Source organism: Parambassis ranga, chromosome 24 (genome assembly GCF_900634625.1).
Source record: "Parambassis ranga chromosome 24, fParRan2.1, whole genome shotgun sequence".
In the NCBI taxonomy this organism is placed as follows: Eukaryota; Metazoa; Chordata; class Actinopteri; family Ambassidae; genus Parambassis; species Parambassis ranga.
This window is the reverse complement of record NC_041043.1, coordinates 10,432,307-10,454,301: the sequence shown is the minus strand read 5'-3', so window position 1 is coordinate 10,454,301 and position 21,995 is coordinate 10,432,307. Positions and strand designations below refer to the sequence as shown.

Sequence of the window (21,995 nt, the reverse complement as noted above, 5' to 3'; positions counted from 1 at the left end):
CAGTCATGTGAGGACAACAAACACTCATGTGAGACTGATTGTTCATTGTATTATGTTTACAATCTCAACATGGGATTATTACAACGAGGCAGCCCAATTTTATTATTAAACACACAGTGTCCTTCCTTTGCTTTTAGTAAAAGCGGATTACTTCTGTGGATTATAATATACACATACAAAGAGATGTTTACCTGATTTCATAAAAACTGCAATAAAACATGTTTTGGTCATTAAAAACATGAATGTATAAGAAGGCACTGGTTAGCTGAAAGGCAGAATAACAGGCTCCATGACATTCATATTCCTGAATGAATATGGAGGTCAGAAGTTATTGTGAGTGTTTACTTAAAAGCTCACTGTGACCTTCAATAATCTCCTGAACTGCTGCAGGATCATCCAGCGTGCTGAGGTCACCCAAGCCGTTCGTGTCGCACTCCACAACTTTCCGCAGCACCCGTCGCATTATCTTACCCGACCGTGTCTTCGGCAGACGCTTGACAAACTGTGACATAACCAAACAATGACAAGGTTATTACCAAGTCTTAAATGTCGCTTTGCCTTTTTAAAGTCAGACAGGCAGGATTACCTGGATGAAGTCAGGACAAGCATATTTGGCGATTTTTGTGGAAACCATGTTGTTTAGCTGCCTGGTCAGATCTGCCTCCTCTATGTTTACATTCTTCTTAAGCACCACGAAGGCATACACTCCTGATAACACAAAAGATGCTTATCCACTGTACAGAAATACACGATATATTTTAATGATATAAATATGCTTTGTACCTTGTCCTTTAAAGCTGTGTGGGTATCCGATGACGGCAGATTCGGCCACTGCTGGACACTGATTCTGTCACAGAAATCACAATCAGTATCGTCTATACACTTTGTGGTTTAAAGGTGTGGTTTGATTCTATGGAGAAAAGCACTCCTTGTTCAGAAATACTGTTTATTTTAAATTAAAGAAATCTTCAGGCCTCTTTTAGAACAAATATTTTTGTCTTAAACATGCCTTTTGTTTTATAGACGTGTCATTAAACTGTTATGACACAACTATCAAGGTGTCAGACTTGGAGATTTAAAGTGTGTTACTCTTTTAACTTACCACTACATCCTCTATCTCTGCTGTTCCAATCCTGTGGCCGCTTACGTTAATGACGTCATCAAGGCGCCCTGTGATCTGGTAATATCCCTCCGCAGAGCGATAGGCGCCATCACCGGTAAAGAAGTAACCTACAGTGTGGTTAGAATTATAGCTTTTATTATTTATTATTTTTACTATTATTATTATGTAAATTGGAAAAAAAACAACACATGCTGTTAGGAGAACACACTGTACTGTACCAGGGTACGGCTGGCAGTAAGTCTCTACAAATCTCTGGTGGTTGTTATGAATCGTTCTGGCCATCCCAGGCCAAGGCCGAGCCATACACAGAGCTCCGGATGTGTTGTTGGACATCAGCACTTTGCCCTGAAGAAATCCAATCATCAATAGCGGAGTTATATTCAGTGGAAATTGTGCCATTAAAACTGGTATTATTCTAAAAACATTAACAAACAGAACAACATTCCTCCAGTGACAGAAAACAGGCAGCGTTTTGGAGACGCAGCATAAAGCTCCGTAAATGCTCTTTATGGGAGTGTTTTAGTTGTGAGGCAGGACAGGAGATCAGCTCACAGACTCCACTCCAACTGTTTGCACAATCTGTGCATTTGCAAAGGCAACCTCAGCAGCCACAAAAGAGGGTGACAGATTTTAATATGGAGTTTGGCACGCACACAGTGGGACTGATGGGTGAGTATCAAAAGTGACACAGCTGGTGACTATTTCATAATCCTAATCTGACCCTCTCCTCCAGGCCGTTCTCAGCCTTCCAACATTTGTAGGAGTGGCACGCTATTCACATTGACACACATACAAACAGAATACTACACCTCTGTATCCATAAGCACCGGCTTAATGCCAAAGAAAGGTCTCATAGCCATTCCTGGGATGATCTCTGCGTCTTGGTCTGATGGCTTTGGGGCGATGCAGATGCCACCTGTCTCTGCAAACACACACACATTAAAAAAGGTATTATTCATTGCACGGTCAGTATATTCCATAAGATAGATAAGCACTGTTGTAAATAAACAGTACCTTAAAATGAGTAAATGCTAAATTTATGGGACTATTTTCAGTGGATGAATACACACGTTTGCTTTAGGTGTGTGTATCATCTGATAATACTAATACTACAACACCTCTGCTTTTTTAATGAATTTTATTGTATTGTATCTAACTACTCATTGACTGTCATTCTAGTTTGTGATTTCTCATATTGTGAATCACTTTGTGTGCTATACAAATAAATGTATTATTATTATTTATTTTTTTAACAGTTTGTGAATCTACCATAAGCTCTTCTCATTGCTGCAGATGTAGATTAGAGCCAAACCAAGTAAATTAAATGCAATTAGGCCTGCCCGGACCTCAGGGACCCTGGTATAATCCGCCTGGTGGTGGTGTTGGTGGCAACAGTGCCGGAAACAGCAGAGGGGACCCGTTACAAAGTAGGACACAGCAGATGATCCCACAATAGCATTAGCAACTGGCATCCTGTTCACATCAACTGTAACTGTGAGACTTGAGGATGAAAGGCCCTCCCAGAAATATTAAACATGTATATTAGCTGTCTTGCAGCACCACTCCTCTACATCTGTCCATTTCCCATGAAGCTACACCAGGTTCGGTAATTGATCTGTTCGTGGCCGAAGTTAGAGAGAGATGAGTTACAGTGGTTCAGAAACTTCTGTGATACATCTGTTTCTGGTAATTAAAGAATGTAAGCCAGCACCATCTTAAAAATAGATAACATCAATCTTTATGCAATCATCTTTTACATCTGCCTCCTGCAACATGGCGCCACTGCACCAAGAAAGGACATTAAAACAGTACTGGAGGGGAGATGGAGCCTAAAAAATGAGCAGCTGGACTGGATAAATATGCTAAAATTGGGTCCTTCTGCTTTAAAACCCCCTAATATCTGAATCAGAAATTCTTCATTGCTACAGCTTCTAATCAGCATCTAAACGTGCTATATTTTCCTTATTTTAGGCTTGCTGTAGAGTGTTAACCTCACATGCTCCTGCCTCCTCTCACCTCTCCAGTCCTGGATGATCCTACACGGAGGCCGTATGCCAACAACGGATCAAAATCTATTTTTCCCTCTAAACAGGCTACTTGTATCCAGATCAGCCAAATGGCCTTTATGAATAATGCCACTTAGTCCTAATTGAAAAAACAGTCCAGGAAAAATAGCATAACAACATAATCCTTTTTAGTGAAGTAGGATATTTGGGTCATATCTGTGTCTGTAATTCTCAAGCTCATGATGCTCCCATGTTTAATTATCATCAATTAATTATAGATTTCTGCCATTTGTATGGTAATTAAAAGGACTTTGCGACCATTCGGTCATTACTCAATCTAATTTAGATGGACAGAGGATGAAACGCATAGTGTCACTTTGGCCCGATGTTCATTTGCATAATTGACGTTATTAGCAAAATCAGCTGATTTCAAACATGTTGTGGTTATGTCCTGCCATAAGCTTAAGAGGTGAAGTCATTACTTGGGAGGCTGTCAAAGGGTGAAGGACATTTTTTAAGTCCATAACATATAGATTAAGGCTAAAAGAGAGAGAGAATTATCGCTTTATGTTTTTAGTTTAATCAGATTTTAGTAACCACCGCATGCGTTTTGCATTTAAAAAGAAGCATAAAAGAGGTTTCACCTGCTGTATCTGACCTTTTTGCTCTGGTGTTGCTGTTAATATTAATGCTAATATTGACTTCTAGATTGGACTGCTGTAATTCATTATTATCAGGATGTCCAAATAACTCTGAGAAGTCTGCAGCTTATCAAGAACTCAACAGCAGGAGTACTGACAAGAACCAACAAGAGAGCTCATGTTTTTCCTGTTTTAGCGTCTGCTCATTGATTCCCTGGAAAATCCAGAATAAACATTCTTCACCTTACATACAAGACCCTCAGAAGCAACGCTCCATCAAACCTACAGGACCTAATGATATTCCTAAACCTCCACTTTTAGAGAGCTGGTTTGCTTGTGGTCTCTTAGAATGTTTAGTGGAATGAGGGGCCAAGCCTTTGGGTTTAGGGTGCAGACACCACCTCCACCTGTAAGATCTACTCCTGTTTAACAAAGCCTGTAGTCAGTCTAAGCTATAGTTCCCACTCCACTCCACCCCTCCTCTCCTCCATTCTTTTCTGCTCTCTTCAGTCTGATTCATAGTTTTGTGCTTCTGGTCTCTCTGCCTCCAGAACTGCATATTCAGTCCTCTGACCTCCCCAGTGTTTACTGTCTACACCTGCCCATGTTTGGAATACTGACAATATAGCAGCTGTGTGTATAAATAACTACGGAACATCATTTTCAGCTGGTCCAATGTCGATCAGTAACCTGCCATTGTCCTCTGTAATGTATGATTGTGCTGCATGTTGTTCTCCTCTTTCTCCCTCTTTCATCTCCCTCCTTCCTCCTGTCTACCTCTTCTTCTTCTCCTTTGCTGAGACAACCATCAACAGGAAGCCCCCCCCCCCTTTATAACCAAGGCTTGCTTTAGGGTTCTGACTGTTAAAGGTAAGGTTTTCCTGCCACTATTGCTGTAACTGCTTGCTCAGGTGTCAGACTAAACACAAAGTTTTTTATGTTAAAAAGGAGAAATTAAACTGAACTGAAGTGTTTTGAATGGATTTTACAGTAAAAAGTTTGAGATTTAGTTCATTACTTGTGGTTTCATGTGCTGCTCGTAAAGCGAAAACATCTGGTTTGATTCTGGACTCCAGAGAAAAGAAAATCCCCCTCACATGTGTATTGTACGGCCAAAAATGTTATGTAACACTGTTATCGTTAGAGGGGCAGGCTCTGTTCTTTAAGATGTGCAGCTGTAGTGAGTGCAGACGTGGTTGAGTGTGAGTTCATGACCTTAAATTTCCACAGACTGTAAATGTGTTAACCAGTGACCGATACAACCTCACAATATGAGAGTCACAGTCTAGCTTTGTGTACAGCACAAACTGACGACAAAATGATCTGATCGGTCCTCAGAGCATGATGTGTGCTGCTCATGTCTTCAAAGCCAAAGGGAGAGTTAAGCTTAATTATTGTTTATGATCAAACACTAAAATCCTACTCGGCACTTTGTAATGCTGGTGGAAAAAGTTGCTTTAGATCATCTGGAATGTGTTCAGGTACCTGTTTGCCACCAAGTGTCCACCACAGGACAGCGTCCTTCCCCGACCACTCTGTGGTACCACTCCCACGCTTCAGTGTTGATGGGCTCCCCCACTGCAGACAGGAAGGACAGATGATGTGACACGTCTATACGTGAGTGAACTTAGTATGAAAGACACGTGTCCTTACTCATAACTCACCACCATAGGACATGAACACCTTACACATCAGAAGCAGTCTTACATAAGTACAGACAGTACAGCTGTGACAAATTACTGTATATCTGATTTCATGCTGCATGAGACACGGGTTGCATCAGCAAATAAAAATCAAAAAATCTCCTTTCTATTCTTAAGGGTCTATTTACATCCAGATGGGAATAGTCACATGGCAGGTATTCTGCTATTTACACCCAGAGCTACAGAGTGGCTCCCTCATCCCTTCATGCAATTCATGGGTTAAACACATAACCTATTAGAGCAGAAACTTAAAACTAATACACTGTATTTTGCAGATTTTCAGGTTGGATTTAGTCAACAAAACTACTTAGTTTGGTTTAAGGAAATACACAAGTTCAGTCATAGAGAGTCTACCTGATTCTTTATTGAAATATTATCTAAGAAGCAGAGCTGCCCATCACACTACACCGACAAAAAAAACGCACACGTCTAAGTGTCATGTTTCACATACCAGAGCCCAGAGTTTTGAGGGAGGATCGGTCATATTTGTTCACCCACTGGTCTCCATACTTGAGCAGCAGGCGGATTGCTGTAGGAGCCCCATAAAACTGGTTGATCTTGAGCCTCTCCACCATGTCCCAGTATCTGCCTGTGAACATACACAAACATGTGTATTACATGTCTTTGAACAGATGTTCTACCGTGTGTGGGGGAGATGCTTAATATCTTTTTTAAACAGTATAAAGGGCTGCCGTTTGTTTTTCTCTGTGACAATAGAAAGATGGGCGCACAGACAGATCGGATGATTGTCTTCTGGTTCTTGTGTAAACAGAAGCTGCTATTTTTAGTTTGGAAGGTATGGCCAAGTTCAACAGTACACAGTTATTCATAGAGAGAAGCACAAGCATGCAGAGCTTGATGCAGAAGAGGAATACAGTGAAGGTCAGCACACTAAATACAGAGAGTTTAAGTGTTTATGTCATAAGCTTTATTTTTATTCTGACTATATTCATATAATAATAGCCGTTCATACCTGGATCAGGATAAACGGGGGTGCTCTCAAACAGTACAGTGGTTCCCCCATTGGCCAGCGGCCCGTAGACACAGTAACTGTGTCCTGTTATCCAGCCGATATCTGCCACACAGCCAAACACATCCCCATCCTGGTAGCCGAAGACGTACTGGCGACGAGATGAGACCAGATGATTAGATTAGAAAACATAAAACATTGTTTTGCATCTTGAGCTTCTTCATTACATGAACACATAAAGCAGGACACTGCTCCCGTAATCTGCAGCGATCAGTGAGAAATGTCCTGCAGATGAACGGACGCAGGATTATGGATCATATTCTGGCCATCGCCTGTGTACAGTGATAACACAGTGAGTGATAAGATAAGAGAAACACTCTGCTGTTTACCCTGTGTGTGAGTGCAGCATACAGCAGGTATCCAGCCTGAGTGTGGACCAGGCCTTTGGGCTTCCCCGTGCTGCCTGACGTGTAAAGCAGGAACAGGACGTCCTCGCTGTCCATGGCGGCCGGCTCACACACCACATCCTCCTTCAGCATCTCCTGCACAGCACAGTGAATTATTGCTTCTCTCTGTATGAGTTTGCATTTAAAGTCTTCATTAAGTTCTGACGATCTCTCTGCTCTCTCACCTCCTCCATGGCGATGTCCCTGCCTGTCATGGCGACCGGGTTCTCTGTTCTCATAGCAACAAACACCTGCTGCACTGTTGGACAGCTCTGCACCGCTGTGTCCACAGTCTTCTTCAGCTCTATGATCTTACCGCCCCTGACGCCCTGGTTTACGGTGATGACGGTGCTGGACTGAGCTGCAGGTGGGAAGCAAATTAGAATGTAAAAAAATGTCTGACTCATCACCTAGGTAACCAAGAATATGGAGGACAAGCTTGCTCTGACCGTTTTAGGCCACGATAAGTCAGACAGAACCAACAAAGACAGAAAAGCCCATTTATGGGAGACCAGATGGGCACTGAAATTTGTGTTATTGTAGTGCTGTTGTCATAGAAACAAAACCCACACTCTGAGTGCCAGCACTGGTTTGATGAAGCACTCCCTACCAGAACCCCTGTAGGATCTTGTGGTTCAGCATAATGGGCATCACTTAAACCCATATGAACAACAATGTGGAGCTTTTTAGCCTCTTTCAGCTCATTGTTTTGGTTTACAAAACATGGAGCACACCTCCAGTCTTTGGAAGCTTTTCTCTAAAAAAAGCTGAAAGACAATAAAATGCTCCACAGGAAGCCTTCAGCTTTGGATATAAAAAGCTTTTAAATTTGTTAACCAGTAACACCGCCTCACCGTCTCTGATTCGCTCTGCCAGGGCATCTGCACTGAAGCCTGCAAACACCACATTGTGGGCAGCACCAATACGAGCACAGGCCAACATGGAGGCCACAGCCAGAGGGCAGGGAGGCATGTAGATGGTGACGCAGTCCCCCTTCTTCACACCATGCCGCCGCAACAGGTTCCCAAGGCGACATGTCATCTCCAGTAACTCTCTGCAGGGATACACAGAATGAACAAGATGCACTACAACAGGAGGAAGTGCTATCTATGTCAGTGTAACGCTGACCTGTAGGTGTACTTGACCTCTGACCCCCTTTCATCTTTCTCCCAGATTAGAGCCACCCTCTCAGGACAGGTGTGCACGTGGCGGTCCAAACAGTTAACTGAAAGTCCACATAGACCAAACACAGAGAGTGAGACGACCTTTCACTCACAGCCTCATGGTGCGTTCAATGTACTATCTGGACACATAGTGATGCCTTCTTTGTTTGCGCAATGTGTTTTCCTAAAAAAACGGTAAATAAGAAGATCATCTCACCGGACACATTCAGCTTTCCGCCTTCAAACCACTTTATCTTGCCTCGGGTCAGGTCGCAGTCCTGGACGGTGTGAAAGGGTCTGATCCAGCTCAGTCTCTGGCGCGCCACAGCGGCCCAGAAGCTCTCGCTGTTGGAGACTGAAAACTCCTGCAGCGCGGCGCGGCCCGACACTCCTTCAAAGCCCGCAGCCTCCGGCATGAACGCCGCCGTGTTACATCTGCGTCGACCCAAAACACGGAAGACCCCACGGCTGGCAGAAGTCACAACGTACTTCAAACTGCATCCACACGGCAGCCACATAATGTCACTGGAAACGGTCTGTGCTGTCCGGAATGTGATGGCGAACCATCTCCGCCACGGAGCAGGAAGACGGGATGGAGTAATCCTGGAAGTTACTGAACACAAGAGAAAGTTGGAAACCCCGGGAGGAAGGGCTTGAGCAGTGATGCGTTAAAGGGCGGTTACAAATGCGCTGACACGTTTCTTTCCTGAAAAGCAGTGGAGGGAAAATCTGCTTAAGATGCAGTTAAACTTTAACCTGTGATTGTTTTCCACAACAAAGTTTAATGTCCTTGAAACCCAACCATACGTCCTCATATATAAGATGACCTATAGTTATGTAAATTCCGCTCCTTTCTTTTGACTCTAAAATCTCCACATCACTGTTTATCTGTAACTTTAATGCCTCCATTCTTCTTTGTTATTTGTGTAGCTACATGCAGGACTTTCACAGGCCTGCAGCAAAATCATATATACACACTGTTTTCACTTGTTTCCCACAGTGTTGAAAAAATGCATATGGTTCAACTCAGTATGCACACATTTAATTTAATTCCAGAGAACATACACAAGGCCTGTCATGTTGTAAAATGAACATTTGTAGTCTTTAAGGAGTGTCAGGAATGACCAGTGCTGAGCTATCATGAGCAAACATCTGCTATCAGTTTCTGACACTCATATATATGCTTATCGAGATGTTGACCTTGTTTTTACTGCACGTATGAAGTGAGTATCTGTAAGTTAATGTTCATTTCAGGGAGGCCTGGACGGTGTCTTAAGTTTCCAGCAAAGAGCAGCAGTTCAGGGGGTTTGTTTACTAAAAAAAAGATGCAGCTGTACGCTCAGCAGGACAGTGTTTTAACAGCTGGACATATACTGTATTTAAACAGCTTTATATATAGGGATGTGTCTTATTGTTTCTTTCAGGGTGTAGTTCATTGTTTGCCTTTACATATGCTCCTGTGTCCAGTCTGTTGACTGAATCGGCTGTTTCAGGGGATCGTAGAGAAACTTTTCAGCACAAGACCTTCGTGTTGAAGCAACAAACATCTAAAGATATGATTTTATAGATCAGTATCTTTTTAATTAGACTACAGTTACATTTATACAGAGACAAACAGATAATCACTGTGAACTATACATCATTAATGGTTGAACATTTCTCACTATGTACATCAAAAAAACATTAAGTTAATTCACAGGATTTGGTACCAACTCTACAGCAGCCGTCACCATAAAGAGATCAGAACACTCACAGCTCCACACCTGATCCTCCACCCTCCTGATCAGGACACTTGTGGAGTGGATTCATGTTTCATCTGATAAATGAACTCCATCTCTTTTGTCTTTTTTTTTTTTTTTGCTCCAATGAGCCAACATTAAAAGCTGCCATATTTGAAAGAATAGAAATATTCTGACGTGGTTCCATGTCAGAATATGTGCTGTATGTTGGGGGGATGTGTTTCTGAGTTTAAGCCTCCTCCACCTTCTTTCAGGGGCAGACATGTTGTGCAGTTTCAGTTGGCAATACAAATATTTAACCTTCAATCCATGGAGCCAAAGGAGCTGTTGTTTAGTTCAGTGGTGACTCCACACACACACACACTAATGCCTCTCAGTCTGCATCGCTGTGCTTCAGTTGCTCCTCTCCACCTCTGCTGTTTCCTGCTTCGTCAGCTGATCCTCAACTTCCTCTTTGTGCGCCGTGCAGCTGTTTGTCCTGTCTGAAACTGTCCCGAGCATCTTGGCGCTGTGCTCCTGCGCCTTCGCTCGCAGTGCGGCGATACTGTTCTCCCTCAGCTCCTCTTTAGAAATCTTTGAATTCGTGTCTTTACTGTGTTTCTGCTTTTCTTCCTCAATCACTTTGTCCACAGTTTTCTCCTGAGCTGCTGGTGGAGGTGGTGGTAGTGGTGGTGGTGGGTGTGAGGGTGGAGGTGGTGTGAGACTGTTGGGCTTTCCTGGAGGGCTGTGGGGAGTGTCAACCGACTTCTTGTGCATACCTGGCGGAAAGACAAAAATTCAGACGGTCAAATAAAGACGTTAAATTCTGTGATGCAGCAGTTTGACACTGAAAAGGAGCACGAGAGGCTGCAGGCTCTTACTCAGTTTGATTTCATTGATTGAAACTAATCAATTGACTTGAGTCGAGATTTGTTTTAATCTGTCCTGATGAAGTAGGATTATCACTGTATTGACTTCTGCCTCTTATTGACATGCTGAGGCCTTTATTGGGTCCTGATGTGAGTCAGGCTGACCCTCCCTCACTTCCTGTTAGAATGCAGCTTAACCTTAGTCCTCAAACACAATCAGACAACTAGAGAATCTTCAGCTCCTACATTCAGAGTTTTGCTACAGAAATATATGTTTTCTCCCCTTATGCCATATTTGCAGCTGTCATATCGCATATTTAAATTTGTATGTATCAGAGTAATCAGGGAGCTGTAATTAAAGGGTTAATTCACAGCAGACATTTTTCCTTTTGTGCTCCCATAGTTGGTTACTTCTTAAACACTTCTTACCCAGTAACCACGGGGCGTAAGACTCCGTGATGCCATCCTTAGCTGACTTGAGAATGGACTCTGGCAGCGGGATGGAGTGACGCACCATGGCTCCATACAGGCCGTACTCCGCCATCACACTGCTGCGACCCCAGCACTTCTCCTTCTTCCTCCACTTGGCCCTTCTGTTCTGAAACCACACCTGCACAGCAGAAGATAAGTAGATGAGTTACACACTATGCAGTTTCTCACTATGCAGTAAAAAAGGCTGTTTATCTGCATGACCTTCCAGTGTGAATGGATGAATGGACGTGTTAGATGACCTCTTGTGTCATAACTTCAAAGATAGAAGTAGTAGTAGAAGAAGTCAAAGATAGTTCAAGTAGATGTGGAGATAACGGATTTATTTCATGAAGCAAACAGACATAATAACCAAACTTGACTGGATGAAAGTTTAGTGTATTTCAACACCACAATAAGGACTTTCCTTCATTTCACCACATGTTGCTACATTTTATTCACTAAGAAATTATGACATCTGCTGGAGACTTTTGAAAAAAAAGATTTTTTGATTTTTCATATAAATTTTGCGCCTTTGCTTGTGCACATCTATTCTATAGACAAAAAATAAGAATGCAGTGTTTAATATTTACATTTCTACCTCATTGCTACATCTGTATGAGTGTGTGTGTGCGTGTGTGTGCGTGCATGTGTGGCTTCTCAACTGCCTAAATTGATTTCCACCAAGCCAGACATTGTAATAGTGTCAGCACGCTTGTGAATATTGATGAGGAAAACAGGGGGAGAAATGAGCATCCTAAAATGGCCGAGGAGGCGGATAAGATTGTAGTGAATGGTGTAGTGTGTGTGTGTGTGTGGCTGTGTGTGTGTGTGTGGACCTGGAATTAAAAACGATCAAAGTCGGGAGCCTGGAAAGCTATTCAGGTAGATCTGACGATAACCTCCATCTCATAAAAAGATGGGCCCCCGAAGAGCAATCATGCTTTCTGACAGCAACAGTGTGTGTGTGTGTGTGTGTGTGTGTGCGTGTGTGCGTGTGTGCGTGTATATGTCTTTGCTTCCTGTGAGAGGTGACCCAGAGGGGGCAGTGAGGCTGATTGAAAAATAAGTTAATTTCCAGGCCTGGTCGATGGGAGACAGGAGCTCAAATATCACGGGAAATTAAAATGCTCACAGCAGCCGGGCGCAGCCCTCCGCTCATCCTCTGACCTCTGCTAATTAATTTCTATGTAGTTATCATTTCATTTCAGGGCTGCCTCTCACTGCAGAAGAAGATGGGATAACCTCACCTCTATTAACTAATTACAGTGTGAGGATGATGATGATGACTGTTTCTGAGTGAGGAATCCTTTCACACACACACACACCTGTATTCTGTCCTCTGGTAGTTCAGTCTTCATGGAGAGCATTTCTCGGGCGTACACGTCTGGATAGTGAGCTTCATTAAAAGCTTTCTCCAGCTCCTCCAGCTGATAGGATGTAAAAATGGTCCTGCAGACAAAAATCAATACAATAAACAATTGACACACAATTTTACAATTGCATCTAAAAAAAAATATGTATGTATGTATATGTATAAATAATCTGAAAAAAAATCAATTATTTTTGTCCAGTACAGTTAATCATCCATTGTTTTGCTTGATCTAAATGTAGGCATATATATATATATATATATATATATATATATATGTTTCTGTTGTGATCTAAATTAGTCTTATAATTGAAGGTTTTTTTAAACAATATTTTTAAAGATGTATATATTTAAAGATATAATTTAAATGAGGCCTCAAGATATAACATAAAAAGCTTTAATTTTCCTCACTGCAATGAATTTAAATTTATGCCCATGTGTGGATTTATTTTCTTTTTATGAAACAAGTTCCTGTAAAAAGGATATCGGAGGCCATAAAATTACTGACTGCCAAAAATATGAACCAACTTGAACCAACATATATAATGCACTTTACTTTTTATTTAAAAAAAAAACAATTATTCTAGTTTTTATATGAAGAAATGCCTTTTAAAAAAATCAAAATACAGTAGGCCAAACGAATATATAATCAGCCCCAGTCTTATTTTAATTAGATTTTTTTTAACATTTGTTTTTATTGTTTTTACCTGTGTCTTCTTTTCTTTCTCTTCTTGCTCTGGTTCATCGACGATTTTGAGAATGTTTGATCACCAGAGGAGCTCAAATCATCAGAATCTGTGAGGAAATAAAATAAATATCGTTAATTAATACATATAATAATAATAACCTTTAAAATACGATAAACAAATGTTTAAAAAACAGACAAATACTCGGGATTATTTATATAAATTGTTGCAGACTGCTGCCCAGATATTTAGTCATTTTAAAAAAGGCCTGCATTAGAAAATATAAAGAATTAAGTGACTGGATGGAAACAGACCTCTGTTCTTCTTCTGCTATTTTGACACAAAGCGTTTGTTTATTAGGAAAAAAAACTCCTTTAACGAATGAATGTTGTCTGACGTTCATGTTATAATGACTCTCTTGTTCTTGAAGTTGTGGACAGGTTAACTGATGCCTCTTACACTCACCAGAACTGGCGGAGTGCTGTGCGTCTGTCTGGGAGTCCATGTGCGCCACCCGATGCAGCGGCTGCAGGTGCACATTTTGCGCCTCTGACAGCACCTCCAGAAAAGCGGGCTGACTGTAAAACGAGTGTATTCCTTCTGGTCCCAGTAAACCCATGCCGACCCCGAGCCCGCCGTGTCCCAGGCCAGACCTGGCCGCCAGGACGTGCGCCCTGTGAGGCAAAGCTTCCAGCGGCCGCCGCGGAACCGCCGGAGGCTCCTTGTTGAGGCCCAGCAGCTCCTGGATGCCAAAGCCGGTGCGCCGCTGCACAGTGGGGGCCATCTTCCAGGCTGGAGGCGGCTGCTGGGATCCCCCGTGGTGGTTCACGCTGTTGAGTGAGGCCGATTTCTGTTTATTCTCAGTGTCTGAAAGCACAGCTCCCTCCTTCCCCGTCATCATTCCACTTTTTTGTCTTCCTCTCCCTCCAAAACAAAAGTCCCTGGTGCGGTGAGCGCAGTGATGCTCTGTCTTCATCTCTGCCCTCCTCTCTGCTGCGCTTTTTATCCGACAGGCAACAGGCGGCAGCCAATCACAGGAGGGGAGAGACTGCGGAGTGGCAGCTAAAGTTTCTGACAGCTCCACGGCGCTTTGTTAACGCGCACAAAAGACGGTAATTATGAGACCAAATAACTCCATATTTACATTTTCTTAAAAAAAAACTTTGAGATTTATTATTAAACATATTTTATTATTTTTTCTTTCTGACAATAAATGCTGAAAATAATACATTTATTATCCAGCATTTATTGTTTAAAAATAAGATTATTATGGTGGAGTCTTTTGGAGTCATTTCCTATTGTTGGCTGGTTCATCCAGTCAGTGATGAAGAGCTCATACTTTCACTGTAACTCTTCTGTCACAGGTCATCTGATCCGGCATTCAGCGGCTCGTCAAACAGATTCAGTCAGCCGGATAAATCCCTCAAGTCGAGGAAAATCAGCTTAATTTACAGCACGTTTACGCGTCAGTGTCTGACAGGTAGTGCTGAGAAACCACCTGGAAACAAAACACATTTATAATATCAGAAAAATTTAATAAAATTATAAGAAACAGAATTTTTGCCTCCATGAAAAGCGTCAGTAAAACTATTAAATATTAGATGGCCTTATTTAACACCACGTTGTTCGAGGCTACACATTTACTAATTCAACTTTCTGATTAAATATAAGAGATAAATTCACGTTTGTCTTATTTTATCTTCTAATAAACGAGATTATAAACCTATTGATCCGTTAGCAGCTCTATAACCAACGTCCCACACAGCTCACACGGTCATTTGCATACATTAATTACGCACTGAACGTTTTGTCTTTGCTGCGCATCTGTTGATAAATTATTAGGCTTTTTTTTATTATTATTCTTTGACGGATCACATGATGAAGTCTACAGTGTCCCAGTTCAGGGTATTTAGGACACACCAGGGTGTCTCCTAAATGAGACAAACAGTGGACCAGTGCACAATAAGCTGCAACAGATTTATTTACCTCCTCAGCTCCGAGGGTCTTTTTTCAGCTCGAGGTTTGTTATCAAAAACAAACAACAACACAAAAAAAAGACACTGAGTGAAAGGTTACACGGCGCGTCTGTGGGTTAATCCGATTTTGAAAGTGAGAGCAAACGGAAAAGACATTTAGGACGTCAGGGGAAATCATGCAGCTTCTCCTCATTTATCACACACGATCCAAAGCGGTGAGATGAGGTGAGAATACTCTCATTTTCCCTCTTCTTTTTTTCTTAAACCTAATCTTCTCTAATCAGCTATTATTCAATTATTGCGCACTTTCGATCGTTTTGCGGATAATTTGCGGCACACGTTTGGACATCTGGACAGACAATTACGCGGAGGAGAGTTTATGGAGATGAGAGGACGCGCTGGGTGGAAGCGGAGATGCAGCTTCATCAATGGGACATGTGGTGATGAATAAATAAATAAAGAGGTGTCTCCTGCGGGTTCTGTTTGGCACCCGTGCGTCAGGCTGCCAGTGACGGTCAGACCCACAACAGATTTATGGTTGTAATCAGTGATATGATCAGGAGATGTGGCATCAACCCGGTCCGAGTCAATTATTGGCTAACTGCGTTCACTGCGCCTCGTGGCTTTTGTTTGTGTGACGCACAGAGGCCCAAAACACTGTAGGAGTGTGCGTGCGTGTGTGACGTCACAGAGGCCCTAAACGCTGTAGGAGTGTGCGTGTTTGACGTCACTGTATTTAGTGTGAAAATAATTAACATAAAAAGATGACAAGGTTTTAAAAACTAGTGCACCATGTCTGAAGAAACTGAGATCACACACACACACAACACACACACACACACACACACACACACACACGCTGATGACTGACTTGAACCAGCGTCCACTGGAATCCATGGAAATAATCCACAGTGTGTGCAGTAACAACAAAACAGACCTGAATGTAACAATATGAGGAATTTCCATAATACAGTTACATATGCTAACAGCCTGCTAGCATTGTTAGCATATGAAGGCTACAACCTGCTATTCTCCTCATGCCAGAACCTAATATGGATCAATGAGACTGTAAAGTCATTATAGAAGACTTCTAAAGTGACAGAGGTTTTATTCAGAGGGGGGTTTAAAGTTTAAAAAAAGAAGATAAAGAAAATAGACAGAGTCTGGGTCAGTCTGTCCTGTTGTGGCAGAGTTTCTGATCTCTGGGTCTTTGTTTGAGGCTCCAGAAATGGCTCCTCTAATCTAGCTAATTGCTGTTTCCCAGAGCTCGGCATTTTAAGAAGAAGAGCTGGGTCACCAAACAGCCGTTGATCAAAACATCCTATTAGGGCGAAGAAACAAAAAAGCTCTCACAGTCCCAACAATGTGCGGCTGGTGATTCAACAGTTTGCTCCGTGGGCACAAAGCATTAATTAGGGCAATAACTTCATGCTATTGCCATTCTATAGTCTCCATTTCTGTATGAGTGCATCTATTTATGCTCTGAAGTTTGCCGGGGACTCTCTGACTTACCCGAGTGTGCCACATTCCCCATGTTGCATGTGCAGATGTGTTATTGGCGTAATGAGGAAAACACTCTGGGAAACATGGGAGAGAGGACCCCCCCCCCCCCCAACTCCCCCCAACACCAAAACTTTCTTGACAAAATAATATTCTTCATTGTGGAAGCTCCTAACAAGAATTGACATAATTACTTGGGCCCATTTCTTGTCTAATTAGCACACTTCCACAGTGGACAGGGACGAGCAGTTAGGCAGTAGAAGGGAACTGGACAGGCATGGCAGTGGCAACACAAAAAGGGGCCCCTGGTTTCAGCATAATTAGGTGAGACAATGCCCCTGACTGTTTTGAGCGATGGCAGCGGCTCAGAGCTGGGGCCAAGCCAGCGAGCGGACGCCCCGTGAGGAACAGCTCCCCAAAACCCTAATAAGCCCCTAATTGTCTTTTTTTTATTATTATTCACATGGGCAGCAACCAGCAGACACGAAGACAGCCTATTCCTGGTGTCCTGAGGAGAGGAGGAGACATTTGCTGCTCAGGGTTTTTTTTTTTTTTTAAGTGTTTGGCTCCTAAACACTAAAAAAATGTCTTAACATCTTGTGACAGCATCAAAGATCTGAAGAGCAGAGCTACGACTTTTAACAGACTCGGCACTGCTGCTCAGAGACCTTCAGCTTGAATGGACGGCTCCAACATGAACTGAGAAAAGCAGCAAAAACTACAAAGCTAAAAGACACTACAACAGTTTAGTTCATTTTTCAGTTCATTTTTTCATTTTTAACTTGACTGGCTTTTAATTAAATTCAATTAACATTTGTCTTCGTCCTATTAAGGTTATTTTATAAGATTACTTTGTGTCACATTCTGTGAAAAACTGTTTTTATTTGTCAGTTTCACTTTCTTTTTACTTTTAGTTAATGAAAACCTTGAACCACAAGCAGCTGGACTCAACAGGCTGCATTTCAACACTGCAGAATCCAGCCTGTTTACCCACACAGACTCACTTGTCCATATGTTTGAGGCCACATCTAATGGCAGGTGGTGCCTAAGAAGATGTTGTTCGATATTTCATAACTGAGTAACATCCCCTCCGGTCACGGCTCAGCTCAGAGGGACGTCAATGCGATGTGCCCTCACTCCTTTAATTAGCTGTCAATTAGTGCAAATGAATCAACTCTTCGCCTAATTAAGCAATGTCACCAGGCAGCTCCCATATACCGGCCATTGTGTGAGCAGCATGAGAAAACCACAGCTAGCAAACTCGTTTTGGATCAGGAGTGCAACCTAACGATCACACAGGCAAACTGTGTGTGTGTGTGAGTGGACTTGGTGAGAGGAAAGATATTACATGTGTTTTTATGTGCTAAACAAATGTCAGATGTGAGCTCTGTTTTTATATTCACAGTCTGTTAGCACCTAGCTCTCTGTTTACTTTTTAGATTTTAATAAACCTCTGATCCCCTAAGTGTTTCTTAGATTCATGTCTGAGTCTAACACCTGCTTTCTGGATCAGAAAACTATCCACACACTTCAGGTTTTTACAGTCAGAATATAATCTCTTAAAACACCTGGTCACTCCTTTTTAAACCAACAACAACAACAACAACAACAACAACAACAAAATAATGACAACCCCTTGTCACAAATTAAGTGAGGAGTGTGGCTATTTTACCTAAAAATATTCAAGCTCATAAATGTTTTTTATTTGTCTGATGTCTTTGTGTAGTTTGTGTCTGTGTAAATGACTTAAGTCCTTGTTTCATAGGCTACTCCTTTTTTCATAGGCTACTCCTTTTTGTATATCGAAAATATTGAATCTACATTATAAAAATCAGCCAGCGATGACAGAACATGCATACATTCCTCCAGGTTCTAATTGAATTGTGCTGCTCTCATAGTGACCTCCGTGTCCTTTGTGGTCGTCACGGTGTATTAAAAAACACATATTTAACTAAACACATAGCAGAGGATCAATACATGTGCATGTTATTACTCTCTCAGCTTCATTTTGTGGCACGTAGGGATGCAAACATGTGAGCAGCCATGTTTCCTCCAACCACCCCTCCCTCTCTCCCTCCCTCCTGCAGCCACTCTGCACCATTACAGGCTGTAATTGTTATTTAATGGATTAAACATTCATCCTTCCTGTGCAAACCCTCCTGAGGGTTGAATGACAGCATCACCATGTTCACACAGCTAAACACCCCCCCCCCCCCCCCCCCCACACACACACACACACACACACACCCACACACACAATGATGCTCATTTGACGGCAGTGTTTGTGCTTAAAATTCAATTACCCACTTATTGATAGCTCTCTGGGGTGCTAAAGAAGTGGACATGGTGCTGGTGGTGGTGGAGATGATTTCCCAGGAGTCCTCCGTCTCCTCCACACATCTCCAGCTGGATCTATTTCATGGCTTTACTCATCAGCAGCAGCAGCAGCAGCAGCAGCAGGCACAGATGGAGCAGAAGCGGCCGTCATACACCTGCACACACCAGCAAACGCGCACACACACACAAAACACACAAGTAATGTATTATTTTTTGGTACGTGCTGACAGCGTAAGAGCAACAAAACATTTTGATGAGCTCTAGTTTACAGGAAAAATAAAATAAAGATGAAAGACTAACCACACTTTGGATCTGAAATGTTGATTTTGGTTTTGTATCTGTAACTAATCAATTTTATATTTGATTTTACAATCACAATATTTTCCCAAATTTCTGTGTTTGAGGCCCAAAGATGTTCAGCTCACATACAGCTACATATATGGTTCATGAATAGTTTTAGTATTTGATTATCTGTGAGTAGCAAAAGGCATCTGTTACAGCTGTTATTTCATTATACAACCTGAGCACATGATGACTAATTTAAATTAAATAAAAGCACCAATAATCAATATTTGAGAAGTCTGATCCAGCCACTGTATGTGATTTTTACTTAATAAATTCATTTTTTAAATTTCTGTCCACAAATACATAAATCTCATGATTTTAACAACCATAAATTGTTTAAATTATCCATTAGTATTTTGAAAGCAAAGGGTCATCTTATTTCATTAAATGCCTCTTTTCTCCCCTTTGTATGATATTTAAAGCACAGATGTTGTTTCATAAAGCAGCTACAGTGAGGCTGGTTGTTGTGTACTGTATTGTTTAAACCTATTAACACCCTGAGAAACCTTCTATTTTAAAAACTATATCATTGCCATTTGCTACTGTGGTTTAAAACACAATTTAAAAGACAGACACTCATGCATTTTATCCAGACATTTGACACATTTCATTTCTATTAATGCCATAAATTGTCACTCAAAAGCCACAGGTAGTGAACCACAGGTTAGCCACGCGTCTCCAAAGTCCCCAGAGGGCCCCGGGGGCCCCCACAGGAACACTCGGCTTGCCGCTGGCCTCGTTCCCCGCTAATTACAGCACTCATCTCTCTGCTCTCCCATGAGACGCCACAACACAGCACAGTTTGGTGCATCACCAGGCAGCAGCTGGGGCCGCCGGCTGCACGTCAATACTCGAGAGGAGTTAAAGGAGGGGAAGGTGGTGTGTGTGTGTGTGTGTGTGTGTGTGTGTGTATTCATTCTGATGCATTCATTCACACAAGCAGGGATGGTTTGCATCCCAAACTGATCTATTAATGGGAAATGTGAGGATTAAACAAAACACAACAACACAATGTGTGAGTTCTGATATAAACCAGCAGCATGACTCTTGTTGTCCTAACATGTGACAGTCAGACAACAGCCTCCCTCTATGACTGTGGATCGATGAGCTCCACGGATACTCTGTACTACACTGTACTCCTCTTGGTGTGATTGCAGTAACTGTTCATTAGCAGGGCACCCGGCCTTTAATGGCCCTCCACGTTTCTGTCAGCCGTAAATCTCCGGACTCCACCCAGGTTTGCTCCCCTGTCTCATCAAAGGGCTGTGAAGAATGAAGTCGGTGTGATGAAAAAGAGAATGAGATTTATCTTTTCCCCTCCACCTCCTGCTCATCTACGCACCGAGACGAGATCATCAGCACGGAGAAATGACAAGTGAGACCTCACTGAGACACACCCAGAAATGTGATGATGTGTTTGAGATGCTGATGAGCCTGCTGGACACAGACACTCTCTCCTCATTCTGTTACACTTTGAAGTGTGTTGCATACAGAAAGAGATTTCACTGGCTATCAGCTGAGGAGAGGGAACACAAAAGCATGAATCTCCATTGACAACAGCAGACAGGCGTCACTGATAAATTCTGAAGCACACACCAGGAAGCCAAAGCAATAACTTAACCATCAGTAATATTATTATTTATACCTCTGCTTTCCTCACCTTGACTTCCCAAAATGTCCTCCTTTAGAAGGCCAGCTTGGAAACTGCAATTGAATAATGAGAAACAGGTGTGGTGAAATTAAACATAGACCGAGGACGAGGACCCCTGCTGGCCAGGTGAGGAACTGCATGGTCTGAAATGACAAATGTTTGTGAGGTTTTCAGCTCACTGGCTGATGAAACTCCTTAATGAGAAGCAGGGTCGGAGCATTTTGTGTGTGACACATGACACTGCTGACCCATAGAACAATTTGTTATTATGAGTTTTTATTGTTTGATTAACTAAACAATCTAACTTTAAATCTAAACTTGAGGTTTTCACCAGACAAACATGGATTATGTTATTTTGTTGATAGCCCTAGAATATTTTAGTCAGATTACCGACCAAATTATGTGTCACATTGTCTAATCCTTGATCTTCCCTATAACACAGACACTTATAAGCCCTAAAATGCTGAGTGACAGTAGGGTGATGTCATGGTCTGACTGGTGAAGTTTGGGGCGGTGGGGAGTTAAAAAGACATTTTCTGCCGTGTCCCATTCACTCTGACCTTTTTTTTCTTCCTGCCTTTCCATGTCATGAAATTTAGGTCAGAGAACAATGCACTCTCTCCACCAGACCGTATCGGGGTGCCAAAACCCCTCACATGCTCCCCTCTGACCCTCATCCCCAGCCTTCACATCCACACAACGTTACACTTGGCAGGTGTTTAAAAACTCTCAGTGGACTTTTTTTTTCTGTTTTCAAAAATGAGGTCTCATTATGTAATTATGGGAGTTTATCCAGTTAAAATGAGCAACAAGAAGGTTTGCCTGTAAAACATTTGGTGTAAAGATAAAGATTTTACAAACAAACTAATGAATGAAATAAAAGTGAGAGATTAAGATTTTGATTGATTCCTTACATTGGTTCATTTAGGCAAATTATTACTAAAGGCCTTGATTGACTGATAAGCGTATCTGTTCAAAGACGTCATGACGTCACGCTCCTGCAGAGTTAAAGGGTCTGTGA

The 21,995-nt window shown here is 42.1% G+C and overlaps 2 protein-coding genes across 2 annotated transcripts; both read right to left on the bottom strand.

Moving 5' to 3' along the window:
* Window positions 1-33: 33 nt before the first annotated feature.
* LOC114428529 (acetyl-coenzyme A synthetase 2-like, mitochondrial) lies at window positions 34-8,688 on the bottom strand. Its single transcript, XM_028397029.1, has 14 exons — window positions 8,270-8,688; window positions 8,018-8,114; window positions 7,744-7,943; window positions 7,075-7,250; window positions 6,833-6,985; window positions 6,447-6,594; window positions 5,925-6,062; window positions 5,256-5,348; window positions 1,933-2,045; window positions 1,342-1,468; window positions 1,103-1,230; window positions 784-847; window positions 587-708; window positions 34-502 (listed from the first exon to the last, which is right to left on the bottom strand). Exons 1-14 carry the CDS (start codon window positions 8,568-8,570, stop codon window positions 329-331), a joined length of 2,034 nt encoding a protein of 677 aa, XP_028252830.1. The 5' UTR covers window positions 8,571-8,688; the 3' UTR covers window positions 34-328.
* A 1,496-nt stretch (window positions 8,689-10,184) lies between these two features.
* On the bottom strand, window positions 10,185-14,075 carry LOC114428922 (visual system homeobox 2-like). Its single transcript, XM_028397717.1, has 5 exons — window positions 13,631-14,075; window positions 13,187-13,274; window positions 12,436-12,559; window positions 11,069-11,249; window positions 10,185-10,549 (listed from the first exon to the last, which is right to left on the bottom strand). The coding sequence occupies exons 1-5, from the start codon at window positions 14,064-14,066 to the stop codon at window positions 10,185-10,187; spliced, it is 1,194 nt and encodes a 397-aa protein (XP_028253518.1). The 5' UTR covers window positions 14,067-14,075.
* Between the last annotated feature and the right edge of the window lie 7,920 nt (window positions 14,076-21,995).

What these genes read in the sequence shown, in the direction of transcription:
- LOC114428529 (XM_028397029.1), bottom strand. Translation starts at nt 8,570, where the DNA reads ATGTGGCTGCCGTGTGGATGCAGTTTGAAGTACGTTGTGACTTCTGCC. An exon ending in CGGTGCTTATGGATACAGAG is followed by an intron (nt 1,469 to 1,932) that starts GTGTAGTATTCT and finishes GGATTTCTTCAG; the next exon opens with GGCAAAGTGCTGATGTCCAA. An exon ending in CAGAGATAGAGGATGTAGTG is followed by an intron (nt 848 to 1,102) that starts GTAAGTTAAAAG and finishes TTTCTGTGACAG; the next exon opens with AATCAGTGTCCAGCAGTGGC.
- LOC114428922 (XM_028397717.1), bottom strand. Translation starts at nt 14,066, where the DNA reads ATGATGACGGGGAAGGAGGGAGCTGTGCTTTCAGACACTGAGAATAAA. An exon ending in ACAGCACTCCGCCAGTTCTG is followed by an intron (nt 13,275 to 13,630) that starts GTGAGTGTAAGA and finishes ATTTCCTCACAG; the next exon opens with ATTCTGATGATTTGAGCTCC. An exon ending in TTACGCCCCGTGGTTACTGG is followed by an intron (nt 10,550 to 11,068) that starts GTAAGAAGTGTT and finishes TCTTTCCGCCAG; the next exon opens with GTATGCACAAGAAGTCGGTT.